This window comes from Drosophila bipectinata, chromosome XL (genome assembly GCF_030179905.1).
Source record: "Drosophila bipectinata strain 14024-0381.07 chromosome XL, DbipHiC1v2, whole genome shotgun sequence".
Classification (NCBI taxonomy): domain Eukaryota; kingdom Metazoa; phylum Arthropoda; class Insecta; order Diptera; family Drosophilidae; genus Drosophila; species Drosophila bipectinata.
In genome coordinates this window covers 7,717,853-7,735,815 of record NC_091734.1, presented here as the reverse complement: position 1 = coordinate 7,735,815, position 17,963 = coordinate 7,717,853, and the positions used below count along the sequence as shown (strand labels likewise).

At 47.6% G+C, this 17,963-nt stretch overlaps 1 protein-coding gene across 1 annotated transcript; it reads left to right on the top strand.

Annotated features, from left to right (window-relative positions):
- The first annotated feature begins 1,368 nt into the window (after window positions 1-1,368).
- On the top strand, window positions 1,369-16,667 carry fz3 (frizzled 3). Its single transcript, XM_017237655.3, has 2 exons — window positions 1,369-1,889; window positions 14,770-16,667. Exons 1-2 carry the CDS (start codon window positions 1,677-1,679, stop codon window positions 16,360-16,362), a joined length of 1,806 nt encoding a protein of 601 aa, XP_017093144.2. The 5' UTR covers window positions 1,369-1,676; the 3' UTR covers window positions 16,363-16,667.
- The last annotated feature ends 1,296 nt before the right edge of the window (window positions 16,668-17,963 follow it).

Sequence of the window (17,963 nt, the reverse complement as noted above, 5' to 3'; positions counted from 1 at the left end):
CTCAGATCGATCTCTTTGATGATGTTTTTGCGTGCGCATCCATCCGAGTTCGGGCAGCCCAACTGGCAACTGGCGGATCTCCAGAATCAACAGCACAAAAACGAAAACAAACAATGAGAAACCAGCCCCAGATCTTCTTCTTTTTCGGGATTAGAGCATGTATGCGCGTCTATGGACTGTGCGGGGGATTATCTACAATGGCAATTGAGAGATGCGAGGAGGAAGTGAACAGCCCAAATCCCACTTAATTAGAAGCTTGCTCTAAACGCCCGCTTTCGGGGCCGGGCAGGTGGCTGGGCCGCCGATCTAATGCCAGCGATTAGCTCTCGGCTCCGCCCTCCACCGCCTGGGCTGGACACTCACCTGGGGGCGGGCGGGACATCAGAAATTTGCAGCAATTCGTTTTTGGATCCAACAGCACCCAGGGAGAGGCAGTGAGCCAAGCCAAGGGGGCTTGCGGCGCAGAGTGGCGGTGGGGCAGAAAATCTTATCTGGCTGCCGGAAATCAAAGCACACATCAAAGATCGCCGATGCCGATGCCGATCCCGATGCCGTCGTCGCAGTCGACTTCGCTCTGCCACCGACAGAGGCAGTGGCCAAGACAGCGGTGCAGCGTGTAGAGGTCGCGGTGTTCAGTTGCATCCACTCCCCCCGTCCACCCCTTGGGGTCTACAAAAACGACCCCCACTCTGGGCCGGGAACTGCCACCAGTTTTGTTTGATGTTGCTGTTGCGGTTGGTCGCTGCTCCCGATCGGATTCCAACACTGAAAAAAAACCTATAATGAATTTAAGAAATATTAAAGAAAATATAGATCTATTAGGACTTATAGAGGTGGGTCTACAGTCCTTTAAAGGCTTATATTTTAAGCAAAGTTTAAGGCATTCTAAGGTATTTTCTTTTAGTGTACTATTTTGTTAGTATGAGTTCGATTCAAACCTTTGCAATGCCCCAGGTTAGTGCTTCACCTCACCTGCCGCCTGACTATTTATGAGATCTTTAAGGAAATCCCTTCCATAGGCCACAAATCAGTTTCCAGAACAGATCCATCAGGATGTGGACAGGATATTGATTCATTTAAGCTTACCATGTAGTTTAAAAACAGGAAGATACATAAACCACCACCTGGGGGAGGCATTATAAGGACTCATAGCCAACCAGGTCTATGGTGGACCTCCTGTCCACCTGTTCAAAGGACGCACCTTCCTTCCCGTTTGATAAAATAGAAGAGTAACTTGTCCCTACTAGCCACTGGTATTCCTTCCAGGTAGTCTTGCCCACCTGAGTCGAACATGTTCGATCGAACTCGTTGCCAGCTGCCGACCAGAGACTTCGTCGCGGCTCGCCGAGACCCGCTCGATTCAAAACCCAATGCTCCACGCTCGACGACGGACGTTCGGATATCTCGGGCAAATCTCACGGGCAAAAGTGGCCAAAACTTCGCATTCTCGCAACCTGGCCTTCTTGTGTTTTGATCTCTGACTGACTCTGTTACCAAGTGCTTAAACTGTCTTCCACGCGAGACCCGAAATACGCATAAACTGTCCGGTGAACCCGAGAACTAAATCCATTTTTTTTTACGTGCCTGTGTCTGAAAAACTGCCGGTCTTTCTAATACGACTATGATGCTGCCCACACGCACCACCTGATCACTGTCATCGGAAGCCACACGCAGAGATGCTCACCATGATGCCACTGCTAATTTTCCTGGCTCTGGCCCTGGTTCCGGCCATGGCCAGCAGTCCCCACCAGAACGGCGGCCAGGCTGCCGGCCCGAACGGATTACAGTGCCAGCGGATTGCCGTTTCCGCCTGCCAGGGACTCGGCTACAACATGACCGCTCTGCCCAACCTGGCGGGGCACACCAATCAGCTGGAGGCTGAGCTGCAGGTAAGGCAACCCCAGTCCAGTCCAGAGAGCTGGCACGTCCGGCCATGGAGATTCGGGCATTCAGATAAGCTCCACTTTTTGTGTGGCCCATAAAAACAGTTCTCGACAGCTACGTGCCAAGAGCAGAGCGACTAAGCACTCAGACCGGCGAGAGTTTAGGAGTCCGAACTAGGTGAACCTCCAAATATCCGATACTGTGTGTTTCAAGTCCATATCTGAGCGGTTCAAGTCCCCAAGTGCGCATCAAGAGGGCCGTCAAGAGTTGAAAACAAAAGCAAGCACAACATTGCTGAAAAGCAGCCATGGCTCTTGTGGAGTGTACGAATTGTGAATGGCGGGTACGTGGCCTCAGTACCGGGGGGGCCATGGCGGCAGCTCATCAAAGATCCCAGCCCGAGCCAGCCCCTCCGTCCGCCCACACACTCTCTTCAGTTGCGGTGTGGCTGCCGCCGATGTAAGATAAGCAGAAACCCAAACTCAGCAACAAGTAAAAAATAAATAAATAAAAAATTACTACAAAATATGGATGGGGAGGTGGAGCTAGAGGTGGAGGGATAGGGGGGCTGGGGCTGGGCTAATTGCATTTTAAGTTGCGAGCACCACTTACTTAACTTTCCTGCTGATTAACTGCCCCGATAGCAGGCCGGGCCGGAGCGACTTTCGTTTGGAAGACAAAACTGGAGCAGTATGGAGATTTCAATAATTTTATTCATAACGTCGAGGTTCAGATTCCGTCCGTTTCTGTTTCTTTTTTATCGAGGCCCTGAGAACCCCGCCGTCCCGCCTCGGGCCTTTTCGGAGGGCCTCCCGCTGCCTCTGATTGTACATTCGTACATGGTCTAGAGGGGGTTCCATTCCCATTTCCATTAGCAACGCCCTGGGAAACAAGACACGGCGGCAGGCAAATGGTGAAGGTTTCCCCCGACCACCGAGCACCGAGCACCGACCCCCGACATCCGACTCGATAGACACTATCTAGATAAAAACCTACAAGGCGCAGCAGACACTTACGCGCTGTTATCACTCGAGAGGAGTGCAGGGAACGACATTTAATTGCTTTTCAATTAGGGGAGAGGCACAAGGGTCTCCCACACATGGGTTTTGGGCTGGAAAGTGGTGTGTACTATTATTTAGAATGATGTTTCCATACTATAGCATAACTAACCACGATAAGGCCCTGGAAAAGCGCTGAGTAGCTGCAGCTGAGTGCGTGAAGAGTGGCTGGGGAGGAGGGCTGGGCTGGCTAGTTTGTGGAAATCTTCTCCGCCGAGCCGATGGCTGCGAGCTAGTGGCCGAGAAGAAAGAGCTGCCGCTGCGAGGAGAATCTGCACTTGAAAAAATCGAAGAACTCTAATGCGTGGCACGACCGCCAGACTACCTGGATGGGTGCAGTGTAGAGAAGAGCATCAGTTGCGGCTTAGTGTGTGTGTGCCCAGGTTGGTCCATTAACACCTTTCCTCGGTCTTCGGTTTCCTTTGAGCGTGTCTTGCATTTCATGCCCATGCCCGCTTTTGGATGAAAGAGCCGAATGTCGACGTCGTCGATGTGTCGATGCAAAGTGCGGAGAACCATGGACTGAGATGGCTGCCTTGGCGGGTTTTCAGCCAAGACTTGGGTCTAAAAAGTAGCTAGGTCTCTAGGCCATACGATTTACTTTTCAAACATAGCTGGAGGTTTGATTTCAAGTGCCAGCACTGTCATTAGGCAGGAAATCCAGGCGACAGGAGCTGCTGGCCAAAGACCATAGATAGAGGCCTTTCGGCTCTTTATCTGGCTGCGGTCTTGCTAGCCCCCACCTCCCGTCCTTCTCTTTTATTTCTGGCCTCTGCCTGGCTTCTATTATTTTTTGTTGGGCGTTTGCTGAGCGCGGTGCCGCCTACTTTGTTATATCGTGGCGCTGTGAAAACGCTCCGAAATGCATTGTCCGATCCATTCGATTTTCTGGCTTTCCAGCCTTGGTTTTTGTTTATACGAGCCACAGAGATCTAGCGGGCCAGTGTGCCTCAAGTGGCAATAAAAACGAAAGCAGCCTCCCTCCACCGCCATCTCCACCTCCACCTCCGCCGAACAAATTGAATCGGAAGCACCTAAAACAGATCAAAGGCAGCCTAGTCTGGATCTGAGAACTATAAGGCTGGTACAGAAATCAAAAGAATTCGGCAGCGGCGGCCGTAAAAAGAGCACCAACAACGGCCATCAAAGGCGAGTGCATATATGTGTGTGGACTTCTATTTACATAACGATCAAGGAACCGATAACAAAGTGCCCGAGATCACATGGCATCCACATCAAAGTCAGCCAGTCTGCAAGTCAGCCAGTCAGCCAGAGGGGAAGTTTACGCTTCGAAATGGGCCATGGGAAGTTCATATCCTGGATTATCTGGATTATTGTTTTAAGCATTCTAGTTGTGGAGGTTCCTAGCCTTCGTCCAGCTGTTCCTTAGTTATAGGTCTAATCTAAAGGTTCCTCCCAATTCCCTGCCCCCACTGATGACATGAGTGCCGGCGATGCTTATCTGAGAACAAAAAGTCCCCCCTGGGGCGTACTTTCAATTAATTTGCTTGTAATTGTCGCTTGACGAGCACTTTGTCGGCACTTGGCCCGCACCGCCCACTTGACAAACACACCACGACACACCACAAACAGCCCAGCCAGCGAGCAAACAAACGACAATCTGACAAAATGATAACCCTCGGGAAATGCACTTTCGGTGTTCCATCTGCTGGGCCCTCGATCTCGGGGTCTGGACATGTCGGAGGAGCAGGGAAAGACCTCTCTGAGTGCCGGCTGATAAAGTCACTTTTTCGGTTAGCAATGAGACTTTTGAAAATCACAAAAGATAGAAGATGTTTTTGAATCACAAATCACACGGGCAAGACTCCCTCCGTCGTCCAAACGACCATACGTTGCGGCATTTTATGTAAAGTAATTGTAAATATTTGAGCAAGGCATTAGTCGGTGTGACGGGGCGGGCCGACGAAAGTCCGAAAGCCGGGCCACAAGCCCGCTAAGCCCCACCTCGCCCGGCCGGGCCTCACCTGCAGCTAAAAAAAAAAGGTAAATAAACATCAGACAAGGCCGCGACCGCATAGATGGCAACCATAAAGCAACCACGATGGCGACAATAAAATTGTTTGATTTTGAAAATCAGAACCCATTAAGATTGCTCAGCAACCAGTTCCAGTTCGAACGCCTCTTGGGGGGGCGGGCTGTGATAAAAGCCAAGCATGGCTGTGGTGCCTCAGTGGTGCCCAAAGGAATGCCGTAAAAGCCAACTTTTTTATGGCAATTGCCAGCGGCTTATCGCTCGCCAAAGGCCTGTATCGGCCGCGTATATATAGCCCGTGACTTAACCTTAGGCGGCCCAGGCTATATCAATCCGATATCACACTATCTATATCTGCCTCAGTCGCAGTCACAGTCACAGTCGCATTTGATTAAAGAAATTACTCGCACCTCGGAACCGAGTCGAAGCAAATAATCCCCAGAGGCTCTCGAAATAGTCGAAGGTGCTTTTATCTTTGGCTCCGGGCTCCATTTCGAAAATTTCAATAGGTGGCGGTGAGTGTCTCTCACCTAAGTGTCTCTAATCCAGGGTCTCAAGGTGTCATCAGGTTCGCCCACATCGCCCCCGTCATTATATCTTGCATTATAAATTCCCATTTTCGTTGCCGGCATTTCCGATAAATAAGAACAACAACTAATGTGTTTGCTCGGCCCTCGGCTATCAGCGAAAATCATAAAAAGTCTGTTGAGGAAAATGGAGAAAAAACAAAAAAAAAGAGTTCATCCGCCAGGCGGTACTGATAAGGAAAGTAACCCAGAGCTCTCTTATCAGGGAGCGCCAGACACCCAGACCCGCTGAGGTCCACTGGGACCGGCTACCTGGTTTACGTTTTTTTTTTTGGTTCCTCAGCCAGGGAAAGAGACAGCCGCAGCGGGCTAGATAGAGAGGGAAGAACGCTGTGTTTGCATTGTAATTACGGCAAGGCAGTGGGACACGAGAGGCAATGAGAAACCCATCAGGGCGGCATTTGAAACGACTTAGCGCGCTGATAATGTCAAATACGGGGGCCAACAACAAAATTAATGTACGAAAAAATATAGCAAAAAAAATAATAAATGCCGCTGCCATTGTTTTTTTTTTGTTTTTCTGTTGACTGGGAACTGACTTTGAAGTCCGGCGAACGGCGAATGGCGAATGGCGGACATAACTCAAGTTGGAGCTTTTTTTCGCTGGAATTTTTGTTTTTTTTTCGGCCCGGCCACAATCCACACAATCCGTCGCCATAATGATGGGTCAGCCAGTCAGTCAGTTGCAATGTTGACGAAAACAATTTGACAGCAAAAAAAAATAAGCAGCGGCTATAAAAAATAAAAAATAAAAACAACAAAAGTCAGTCCAAAGCCAGGCCAGCAACAATTAGTTCATTCTTCTGCTGCTTCCTTTTTTTTCCTTTCCTTTGCTTTTCTTCTCGTTTTTGTTTGTTTGGCGTCTTTTTTTTTTTTTTTTTTTTGGCCGATGCTTCTGGCCAAACACGCAAAAAATGCCGCAACGTTTTTCAAATGCCTGCTGCCCCACCGAGGAATGGGGAGCAAAATAAGGGGGACGAGGGGCAAGCCGAGCTGGAGGCAGGAATGCCGGAGAGTCGGCCAGATGAAGAGAGAGATCCTATCCAAGAGGAGGCACCTGCAAGTCGAAGGGCTTATACTCTACAATAAGGACCTCCATTTTCAAAGCCATTGCAGTGGCCATTGGCGGCCATGATGTTTTCATCAAGTGGCAACGCCATAACACACACACACACATGCAAGCCATTGCAAAAAAGTTTCCCTTTGCATTTTTACATTTAAATTTTTTAAGTTTTAATACTTACATGCGATCTATTAAGGGCCAAATCCTTGTTGTACAACATTCTAGTTATAATCCTAGTTACTAATTGATTTGTAATTGCATCCTATTTGGAATTGGCCATCCAATGCACGACTTGGCCAGAAGTTCTTGGTTTTCTGCAATACAGGTATTGGTTGAAATTGAAGAAATTGGTTGTTATTAAGCTAAAACTACAATATATTAACCATTTTAAGTTAAGACCGGTCTAGTTGTAAACTTGGAAAACCTTTTTAATCACAAGGATTAAAGTAATAGGGGCGAGGGATTTAAAAAAGGGTTTATAATTAATGAAATTAATGAAAGTAACTTAATTTCTTTGCTTTTACTTGTTTTAAAATCTATATATCCCTAAAATATCCATGATATTATAAATTCCTTGGTTAAAAAGGGTCCTCAAAGTAATAAACCCTAAGAAAGAGTATGAAACACAAGAAAAAGAAACCAAAACCTGCGGCTGGGACAGATGAGCTTCAGCAGCAGCAGCAGCAGCAGGTTTGTGTCTTGAGTCTCTTGTCTTGCTTTTGTTTCGTTATTGTTTGTTGTTGTTGTTGTTGGGGGTTTTTGCATCAGCGGCAGGATGTTGGATGTTGGTTGATCTTCTAGTTGTTGTTGCTGATGCTGTTGTTGTTGGTGCGCGTAATTACATGGCAATTAAGTTAATTGAACTGCGCGCCTGCGCTCGCGTGAATTGCCCTCACTGTGGGATATACTTAATATCTCTCAAAAATCCAAAATGAACAACAAAAAGGGCAGAAATGAAGCGAAACAGCTGCAGCAGCAGCAGCTACAGCATTCAGTAAGCGGTACGGGCCACATAATTTGCGTTGTAAGTTGCGTGTAGAACCTGTGGCTGAAACGGCAGCTCATTTCGGGTAATCCAGCCTGACAAAATGTCAGCGAGGCAGACGACGGCAGCGCATACATTATCCCAGTCGGATCCCAGGCCCATACAATGGCAGGCGACTGTCAGTAAACCCGCCAAACATGTCCCAATTGTATTGCCAGCCGCGAGCCCCAGAACCGGGCCCAATTGCACCGCCAAGTGTCCGGTGGTGGGCCTTTGAATGCCTATGCCTTCGCCGCGGATCGCAGATTATCTAACTTTGGAGCGAATCGGTACAATCTGCAGCATTGATTTAGATATATGTACATATATTCCCCGGGTCCCTCGAATTGTAAACAATTATTGGCAGCGACCGCTTGGGAGATCTATAACTCGTAGACAGTCCCCAAAAGCCATTACTCTAATAGACAGAATTTATGCAAAAAGTATCCACTTCTGTGGCCGCTGCTGTGGCGGGGATGCGGCTGCTTTGGTGCATTCCTCTGGGCTGCAGCTTCCTGCTTCAGCTTCAGCTCCAGCTCTGGCTCCAGCTCTGGCTCCGGCTCCGGCTAGTGGATCGCTGGTCCTGGAACCCAGCCTTTGAATGACAATCGTCGCCAGTCAAAATGTCAATTAATTGTGAGACGACAGTCGTATGTCGTCGGCATTTGGCTGACAGTTCTGTCTACCGTCTACTGCCTTGGGGGCTGTCTACTGCAGTCATCTGGCTACTGTCCTCTGGGCACTAACTACTGCCAGCTCCAGCCGGCTTAGTGCAAAAATGCAGCCAGCTATCGCTGGTCGTTTCAATCGATCCGTATCTGTATCTAAGCTAGGGTCGGCTAATTAAGAATGCAAAAGTATCTTTGCATCTGCCGCCTCAGAGCTGATGTCATGGAGCAGCTTTTGTTTCATATTTGTGTGTTTTTTTTTTGGGCGTTTCGGCGATTTATCATCGCATCGTTGTCGCCACGGGACGGCGTCCTAATTATGCAAATTACCAAAAAAAAAAAAAAAATATCTGCGATTGAGACAGAAACAGAAACCGAAATCGTAGAAAACAAAAAAGCTGCGCCGTCTAATGAAAATGCCCGCTCGCTAATTGCAAACGCTTTCGTAGCAAATTAAATCAATTGACTTTGAAGTTGGGCCGCCAGTGGGTCTGCCTTGCCAAATCGCAGTATACATATAGTATATAGCTGCCATATGGATCGGCATCAGAGCGTGCACAGCTGTCAGTTCGAGTCTCCGGTCCAGGCAGCTAAATCAAACAAAGTATCAGTATCCGTGAGATGGGGATACTAGCGACGCGTAGTTACTCTATCGTTGTAGGTTATAGATAGGGTTCTGAGCTATGGGAGAAGAATCTGTGAAGAATTACAGTATGTGAAATAAAATCTGTGAGGTTTTATTTTTGGCAAACCTCCTGGGAAAGTCGTGCAACGAATCTCAAAGATACGGCAAAACCGCAAACGGCTAGAGATGAAACGCTGCCGTCTCTCGAGAGGCCCCAGGTCTCTTGACTTTGAGCCACCAAGTGGTGTGTCAAGAGAGGCTTCACTGTCGTATCTATGGGCTGTGCTGCTTCGTATGCCGCCTCACGAGTGTGTCGGTCCGCGGCCTTTCGCGGCACTTGTCACTCCGACAGGCGGCAAATTGTTTGAGACCAGAGCCAAATCAGCGAATCGTCGAATCAGGCAGCCATGTCCAGTGAAGCAGCGAAGCGTGCCAGCTAGAGATGCATCTGGCAGATACGGACACCGCCAGGATCTCGAGTGTCTCTTCGGCGACGTTGAAAGGACTCGCACGTCCACCGCGGACAGCTCCAGTCAGCGGTAATCTGGCGGTTATCTAACGTCTGGCCAAAGATTTCCCATAACTCGGACTCAGTTCCATTTGCATTTCCATTAGCATTTCGATGCCCGGGGCTCTCAAGTCCCTAATTTGTGGGCTCCAGCCTGTGTGTGCCACATGGCTATCGTGGGCAGCGAGCTGCAAGCGTAAAAAATTATAAATTAATCCATTATGTAGATTATACAGATGTCCGAACGCATTAAGTGTCCCGCGATACCGAGGGAAGGGCAGGGCTCCAGAGGATCCCCTCCAATCCCATCCGATCCGATCCGATCCAGTCGAATCCGATCCGGGTCCCTGGACACTAAGCGTTGTTAATGAATGAACACAGTCGGGCTTTCGAGGTGCCTCGATTCGTTGCAGGTTTCCTTGCCTCTCAAGACCTTACTTGTAAGAACCATTTAGTTGCAGAGTTGGAATACGTTGCAGAGTTCCAAAAAAAAAATCTCCTTTCTTTTTTCTTTCCGAAAATACAATATATTCAAAGCCGAAAATACCGCTGAGCAATTTTATTTGTGTGTTGCTCGCCGGCCGAGATCATTAATCAAAATTGTAAAATCATTAAGTCCGCGTTTAGGCCAAGAGGTGTCAACCCGGCCATTGTTGTTGCTGTTCTGGGCCTTGTAATTGAATTGTGAACACGGCCGAGGTGGTGGGGCGGGGAGCCCGTCAAATAACTCAAATTGAACAAAATTAAATGTTTTTTCGTCGGGCCAGCCAGCCAACCAGCCAGCCATCCAGGCCAGTCTTTGCCCAAAAAAAAAGTGTGAACCAAGCTGCCAAAGAAACCCAGGCCGACAAAAAAAAAAGAAACTGAAAGACAAAAATTAAAAGAAATAGCCGCGAGTCGAGCCCCAACGAATCGAAGAAAAAGAAGAAAAAACCCAAAAACCGAGACAAAATTGGAAGGGGCGGAGGAGGAGGAGTGGGGCAGCATCCAGCCGCCAAACGAAATTTTTTAAGTAAATTAAGCAGAACTTTTTGAGGAGAGAGATATGAATTTTTTTTAAAAATAAAACCCAAATAAATATTCAAGCTAGAAGTACGTTTTCTAAGTTTGGGAGATAACTCCTCTCGCCTTGTCAGTAATAATGATTATTTTTGTGTTGCGACCACAACGAATTTGTCGCTTTTGTCGGGTGGACAGCGAGGCGCGGCGAATCGCCAACTCTTCGTTTTGGCTTTTGCGTGGCCCCAACCAAAAAAAAAAAAAAAGGCAACAAAACAGCCTTTAAAAAATAACGAAAATCGAAGAGGAGAAGCACGAAAAAAAAATGCTCAAAGCGTTGCAGATTGCATTCGCTGCGGAGATAGGGAGGAGGTGCAGGAGGGAGGGGGCGGTTCTGGCCATCATTATGACCAAGGTATGATGATGATCATGGCCAAGCATTGCCCTTTTGCATTAATAATACATTTTAGACACTTGGTTCGGTTATGGCCCTAAACCCAAGACCTAATCGAACCACAGTGGGAGGGTTAAAAAAAGTGGTTCTTAAAAATAAAGTTTAAAAATAAAAATTAAAATCATATCTTTAAATTTAACAAAAAATATGCTATACTTCTTGGGGAGGTATGGCTTGAAATACTATCTATGAGTCTGCAGGACCCACTGTATGCACCTTCCTGCCTCAAAATCCCAGCCAGTTCTCGCCAATGATCATCCCAGTACCATGATGGAGACGATGATGATGATGATGAAGGTTCACTTGCCGGCTGCATCATTAAATTATTATTGCTGGCAGCTATTTTTCAGAGCGGGATGGAAGGCGAAACAAAAGCTACAAAAATTGGAAATCGCGTGTCTAATGCTCCATTCGAGATGCCCGCCGGTCGGCCTGGCCTGGCCCGTCCCGGCTCGATTCTTGGGCCCCAGCCTTGTTTTCGTCTCCCCCTTTTTATGCTTTTTCGCCTAATGTGGCTTAATTATACAACAGCAGCCGCAATTCGGTTACTGTTGGCCAACAAAAGACGAAAAAAAAAAAAAACGATAACGAAAAGGCCACAGAGCCCCACAAACTGGCTAACCATCAAATCCATGTCAAAAGTCCCGCTCTGGGAGCATCTCGTGTCCCCTCGGACATCGCCTCCATCTCTCACAGATCTCCAAGATGCCGAAGATACCGGCTATCAAAAGGAGTCCCCGGCTCCGGTCCGGCCCGGCATCTTTCCTGAGAAAACGTATCTCGATAATTTGATGCAGCTTTTTGTGATCCTGTTCGTTTTTATCCGTTTCATTTTCTGTCTGCCCCAAGCTCTGCCCCTGTTGTTGTCCTGTTTTTGTGCCTCTTCAGCGCGCTGACTCGTCTAAAATTCCACAAACTCATAAATGTTGATGTGTCTGGTTCGTCATCGTCATCAGAGTCGAAGTCGGAGTCGGCTTTTTGTGTCACGGACAATGGGGACCTGGCGCAGGCTCCACAAAAAATAGATCACTCATCACAGGCCTGATTAAAAGCACTTTTCAGACATCATTTTTCATGCAACTCTGTAAAATATTAGCCACAAAGTAGCTCCTACCCCAGCTCCTAGTAGCTCTTCTAGTCGACTCCAATTTCTCTCCGTGTGGTTGCGTTTCTTGAGAGGATTAATTTCGCATCCGCCAAGGGGGAATGTGGGCTTCATTTGAAGTTATTAGATTGCATGGCCAGTAATTGACAATTAATTGCAGTCGGGGACTGTAAATGGAAATGGAATGAACTCCTAACTGGACAGCAGCGGCGTTTCTCTTTTTAGTTCGTTTTTTTCAACGCTTTTCCATGTGTGAAGTCTGACGCAAGTTTTCACACCCGGCAGTCGGCACAAATACGTGTGAGCCTGCTAATGGAAAATAAACAATCTCCACCGAAAGACCCAAGCGAAATAATCAATCGATTTGCTTTTGAATTTTTATGAAGTCCCTTTGGAGGGAGCACTACCCAATGAGCCCCTAACAATTTCTATATCGTGGTCAATATCCATCAGATCCCGTAACGGGGCAGCGCATTGGAATCGTGGATCAATTCTATATTAAACTGCATGCAAATCTGGGAGGCAAATTTTTTGTCGATTTTTTTCAAATTTTTCTGATGGACCCTCTTTGAAAATGGGGAAATCCACAAAATCGCAAATATGGCCTCTTGAAAAGAACCTATCTTAGTTAATATTTATCCGATCCTTAAATGGGATACCTTGTTGGAATCGTGAATCAATTCTCTATAAAACTGCATTCAAATCTGGGAGGCTAATTTTTTTTCGATTTTTTTTAAATTTTTCTGATGGACCCTCTTTGAAAATGGGGAAATCCACAAAATCGCAAATATGGCTTCTTGGAAAGATTCTATCTTTGTTAATATTTATCCGATCCTTAAATGGGATACCTTGTTGGAATCGTGGATCAATTCTCTATAAAACTGCATTCAAATCTGAAAGGCTAATTTTTTTCGATTTTTTTCAAATTTTTCTGATGGATCCCCTAGGAAAATGGGGAAATCCACAAAAATCGCAAATATGGCCTTTTGAAAAAAAACCTATCTTTGTTAATATTTATCCGATCCTTAACTGGGACACCTTTCTGGAATCGTGGATCAATTCTCTATAAAACTGCATTCAAATCTGGGAGCCTTATTTTTTTTCGATTTTTTTCAAATTTTTCTGATGGACCCTCTTTGAAAATGGGGAAATCCACAAAATCGCCTTTTGAAAACGACCTATCTTTGTTAATATTTATCCGATCCTTAAATGGGATACCTTGTTGGAATCGTGAATCGATTCTCTATAAAACTGCATTCAAATCTGGGAGGCTTATTTTTTTTAGATTTTTTTCAAATTTTTCTGATGGACCCCCTATAAAAATGGGGAAATCCACAAAATCGCAAATATGGCCTTTTGAAATGGACCTATCTTTGTTAATATTTATCCGATCCTTAAATGGGATACCTTTTTGGAATCGTGAATCGATTCTCTATAAAACTGCATTCAAATCTGGGAGGCTAATTTTTTTTCGATTTTTTTTTAAATTTTTCTGATGGACCCTCTTGGAAAATGGGGAAATCCAAAAATCGCAAATATGGCTTCTTGGAAAGATTCTATCTTCGTTAATATTTATCCGATCCTTAAACGGGATACCTTGCTGGAATCGTGAATCAATTCTCTATAAAACTGCATTCAAATCTGGGAAGGCTAATTTTTTTCGATTTTTTTTTAAATTTTTTCTGATGGACCCTCTTGGAAAATGGGGAAATCCACAAAATTCTGAAACACATTTGGAAACCTCCGCCTCCAATAGCCAAAGTATATCGTAGGTCGATAGCGCCCTCCTAAAAGTCTGTGAGGTGGAAAAAGCCATCACAAATCGTTGGCATTAGCATTAGCATTACACGATCTAATTTTGCAATTTCCAGCTAATTTAATATCAGGCATTAACCGGTGTAAACAAAAACTGCAATTGTGTGGCTCAATTGTTGCAAATGGCCGGCATTTGTTAAATTAACTTTGTTGCTGGTGGCGTGTCGGCGGAACAACAAAGCCGAATGAAAACACAAAACAAAGGCCGACTGTTTGACTAAGTTTTTATTGCATTTTTATTAGATAAAATTATAGACATCAGAGGCGGCGGCACAACACAATGGCAAGACAACACAGTGGTGTGAACCGGAATGCGAATTCGTATTATTTTCAGAATCCGTGTTCTTGCCCCAAACACCTGCACTGCTAGAAAAAGAAAGAGTATTTAAGGAAATAATATAAACTTCTGGAAGATGAAAATTGATAAAAAAAAATAATTTAGAGGCTAAGAAGCCTCCTATGAGTGCTTCCTATGAGAATCGAGGAGGAGGGCGGTCTTTTTTAATTTATTTTTTTAATGTTCTAGTTTTATTTTTGTGCTTTAATATATTCTAATTTTTACAGTGTGTGTTGATTATACATTACGTGGAGCGATGGGCAGTTGGGTTACTTGATCGCCTCCCAAATACCTTGATTATCCAATTCTTACATTTTCTCCGAGTGTGTGTTTATTTTCTTTCTATTCTCGGCTATCTTGGACAACGAATTTGGAACTAATTATTCGACGGCAGCTCCTTTCAAGTTCCGTCGATACAATTAAATAGTGTTAATTGATAAAAACTCGAGAATCATTCGCTTTTTTATGGTTTTGCCAGCGGATGTTGTGCACGTGATTGGTGTTGGAGGTTGAGCGGATTTTTCGGAACCGTATATCTGGTTCATGCAATTAAAACACTACTCTCTAATGGCTATTCCTTTCAAATTTGTTTACTGATTTGTTGTAAAATAATTCCCATCTAAAACGACCCTATTTTCTCATCTTCCAGATTGCCAAGCTGCTGCCTTTGATCGAGTCCGGGTGCTCCCCACGCGCCCGTTTCCTGCTCTGCTCCGCCCTATTTCCGCTCTGCACCCCGGACGTGCCACGCCCCGTCACCGCCTGCAAGTCCTTGTGCGAAACAGTGCGGGGGGAGTGCGCGGCCAGCTCTGCGGCGGATCTAATGGAGATGTGGCCCTCGTTCCTCAACTGCGAGGTCCTGCCCCAGCCGGAAAAGCACGAGCTGTGCATGCAGATTCCGGAGGAGCTGCCCGCTCAAGGAAGCCTGGCCGAGGAAGGAGGCTCTTCCACTCAAAGACCGGCAGCCGTAGCGGAGAACCACCCGGAGCTGAGTCCGCCGCCGTCTATGTACCGCTTCTGGAAGACGGCCCCTCAGAGCCCGGGCCAGAGTTCGGGCGGAAACGGAGTGCTGTGCCCCCAGAACTTCAGCGCCAGTCCTTTGAACCCGGAGGTCTGCCTGCCGCAGTGCCAGAGGGACGCCTTCCACACCACGGCCCAGAAGAAGCTAACAGAGAGCCTGATCCTAGGCCTCTCCGCCGTCTGCTTCGTCCTGACCCTGTTCGCGCTGGTGACCTTCTGGGCGGAGCCCACCCGGTTCGGCTACCCAGAGCGGCCAGTGCTCTTCCTCTGTCTTTGCTACAACCTGTTCAGCGTCTGCTACCTGGAGAGGATCGTGTTTCACAACCAGGCCCGTAGCCTGGCGGCACAGATGCAGGACGTGCCCCGGCTGCGCCAGGGATGTCTCCTCACCCCTCCCTGCCTGGCCTCCTACATCACCACCTCGTATCTGAGCCTGTGCGCCGCCAGCTGGTGGCTCATCTTCGCGCTCTGCTTCTACCTCTCGTCTCACAAGAAGTGGTCCAGCGAGGCCCTGGAGAAAAGATCCGGCCTCTTCCACGTCCTGGCCTGGGTGCCACCCCTGGCCCCGCCCATCGCCGCTTTACTCCTCGAGCGGGTGCGTCCCAGTGAGCTCACCGGCATGTGCACGGCGCCGGGATTCGTTGAGCTGCCCGCCCTAGTGCTGCTCCTCCTGGGCCTCTACTTCACGTTGCGCGCATCACGCTCCCTGCTTTCCCTGCAGCAGCAGCTCCAGCCAACCTTGGCGCTGGCCCACCACCGCTTTGGACAGATCCGGAAGCGATTCGTTCTCTTCTCGCTACTGTACTTCGCGCCCACGGCCGCCGGGGTGATCGCCGCCCTGTGCGAGCGCTACGTGGACTCCGTGCCCGGCTGCTCCACGCCGGAGGACTGCGCCTCGCCGGCTCCCCTCAGCGCCTGGCCGGCCCTGTTGAGGATCTTCTTCCAGCTGGTGGGCGGTACCCTCACCGGGCTGTGGGTGTGGTCGCGGAAGACCTGCGAGAGCTATCGGAACCGGCTGGGAGCGCCGGGCTGCACGCAGTCCTGCCCTGCCCACAAGTCGGCAGGGGCACTGCCCAAAAAGCATCTCTACACCAGCGGGAAGTCCACGGGGGGACTGATGGGAGGAGGAGGTGGCGGCAGTGCTTCCTCCACGGCGCCCCTCTATGCCGGCATCAGTTTCCACAATGTCCCGGTCTACAATCCAAACCAGTCGAGGATCTAGAAATCACAACAGCCGAAGGACTGAGTAGGGATCTCCCAACCCGAATGTACATACAACTCTTGACCCCACAAGGCTTTAAGCTCTGATCTAAGTACATGATGACTCCATGTACGTCTAGTTGTAAGGCTAAAAAAATATTCAATAAAACCGAAATGTGTTAATAGCTTTAAAGATCCCTCGCCCACCCCATTTCCCATTTTTTTTTTTAATATTAAATACTATTAGTAGTTATTTAGTTTAGTCTAAGTGTATATAGTTTTTTTTTCTAAAGCGTATTATCATAATGAGTTAGTTCTAAGCTCGGAATACAATTTGATTGAAAAGTGTAAATAAAAGAAAAGTAATTTAATTGAATGGAAAAAAGTGTGTTTTAAATGCCGTCCCTGGGATTCTCACGATGTCCCCGGAGTCGGGACCCCATCCCCCATGGGTTAATGATGCGAAAGTAGCCCCGACAAGAGTGATGACAAAAAAAAAGCATAAAGGGGGAAGCCCAGCTGGACAGGAGGGCAGGAGGAGGAAATTGCCGCGAATTCGTTTAATTGCAACAAAAAGGCAAAAATTGTTGCTATTGTCTGCGGTCAGAGCCACGGCAATTAGAAGGAAAATGGCTAATGACAGAGCCCGGCTCGGCTCCGCGGGTGCACCAGGCCACAGTGCCACCTGTACCTAATCCCCCACCTGTGGCCACCTCTTTGCCCTCAGCCTGTCCGGCCCTCGAAGAGTGTCACACAGTTTATGGGAAAGACTCTGTAGGTTGTGGGATTCCCCCTATGCCACTGGCTGATGCTCTACAATATTGCTTACTTCGTGCTTTTGGGCTTACGTGACAGAGGACAGAGGAAGAGGCCTTCCCTCTTGGCCAGTTTGGTTGGCAACCCTTCCCCCAAAACACAAGGGTATTGCCGAAGAACAATTAATTTGATTGAAGCTGCCACACCGCGTGCCGGCAACGTTTCTATCCAACAAATTGCTGTGCGGCCTGTGGAAGCAACAAGCCGGAGCACCAGCAACAGCAACAACAACAACAACAACATGAATGCAACAAGAGAAGCCACAAGCAACAGCAACTGTGCAGCAAGCGTGCAATTAACTCTTGTGCGCCAAGATCAAAGCGATTAAAGCCGCTCTGCCCCGCGACTTAAGCTTCCACTCGGACTGCCTCTGGACTTCTTGTGGCCTCCTCATCGGACTGCATCGAGCCGGCCAGGAAGAGAGGGGAGCCAGAAAGCGAGACGATGGCCAAGAGCAATGCAGAGCCCGGCCAACCCTAACGCTTTATCGTCATCCGCATCGGTGTTGTCGTTCATGTTCGTCTTGCCCCTCATACACTGCCAAAAAAAAGGGTTTCCTGAAGCACCATACTCCCATAATAAACTATAACACCAGTTAAGACTAGTTTTTCTCACTGCAAGAAGAGGTAAGGCACCTAGCAAGTTGGCCGAAAGCCAGAAAGCCGGTCAAGCAAACAGGTAACAACGGGCTTGACTTGGCCAGCTCGAAGATTGGGCCGAAATAGTCCAATAGCCGGCCATTTGCGGGTGTTAAATGCGGCTAAGAAGTCTGCTGCGGCCAAGCCAATTTTCCCTAATAGCAGCAGA

Coding starts and splice junctions, on each gene's coding strand:
- fz3 (XM_017237655.3), top strand. CDS start 1,677: ATGCTCACCATGATGCCACTGCTAATTTTCCTGGCTCTGGCCCTGGTT. Junction 1,890..14,769: donor AGCTGGAGGCTGAGCTGCAG/GTAAGGCAACCC, acceptor CTCATCTTCCAG/ATTGCCAAGCTGCTGCCTTT.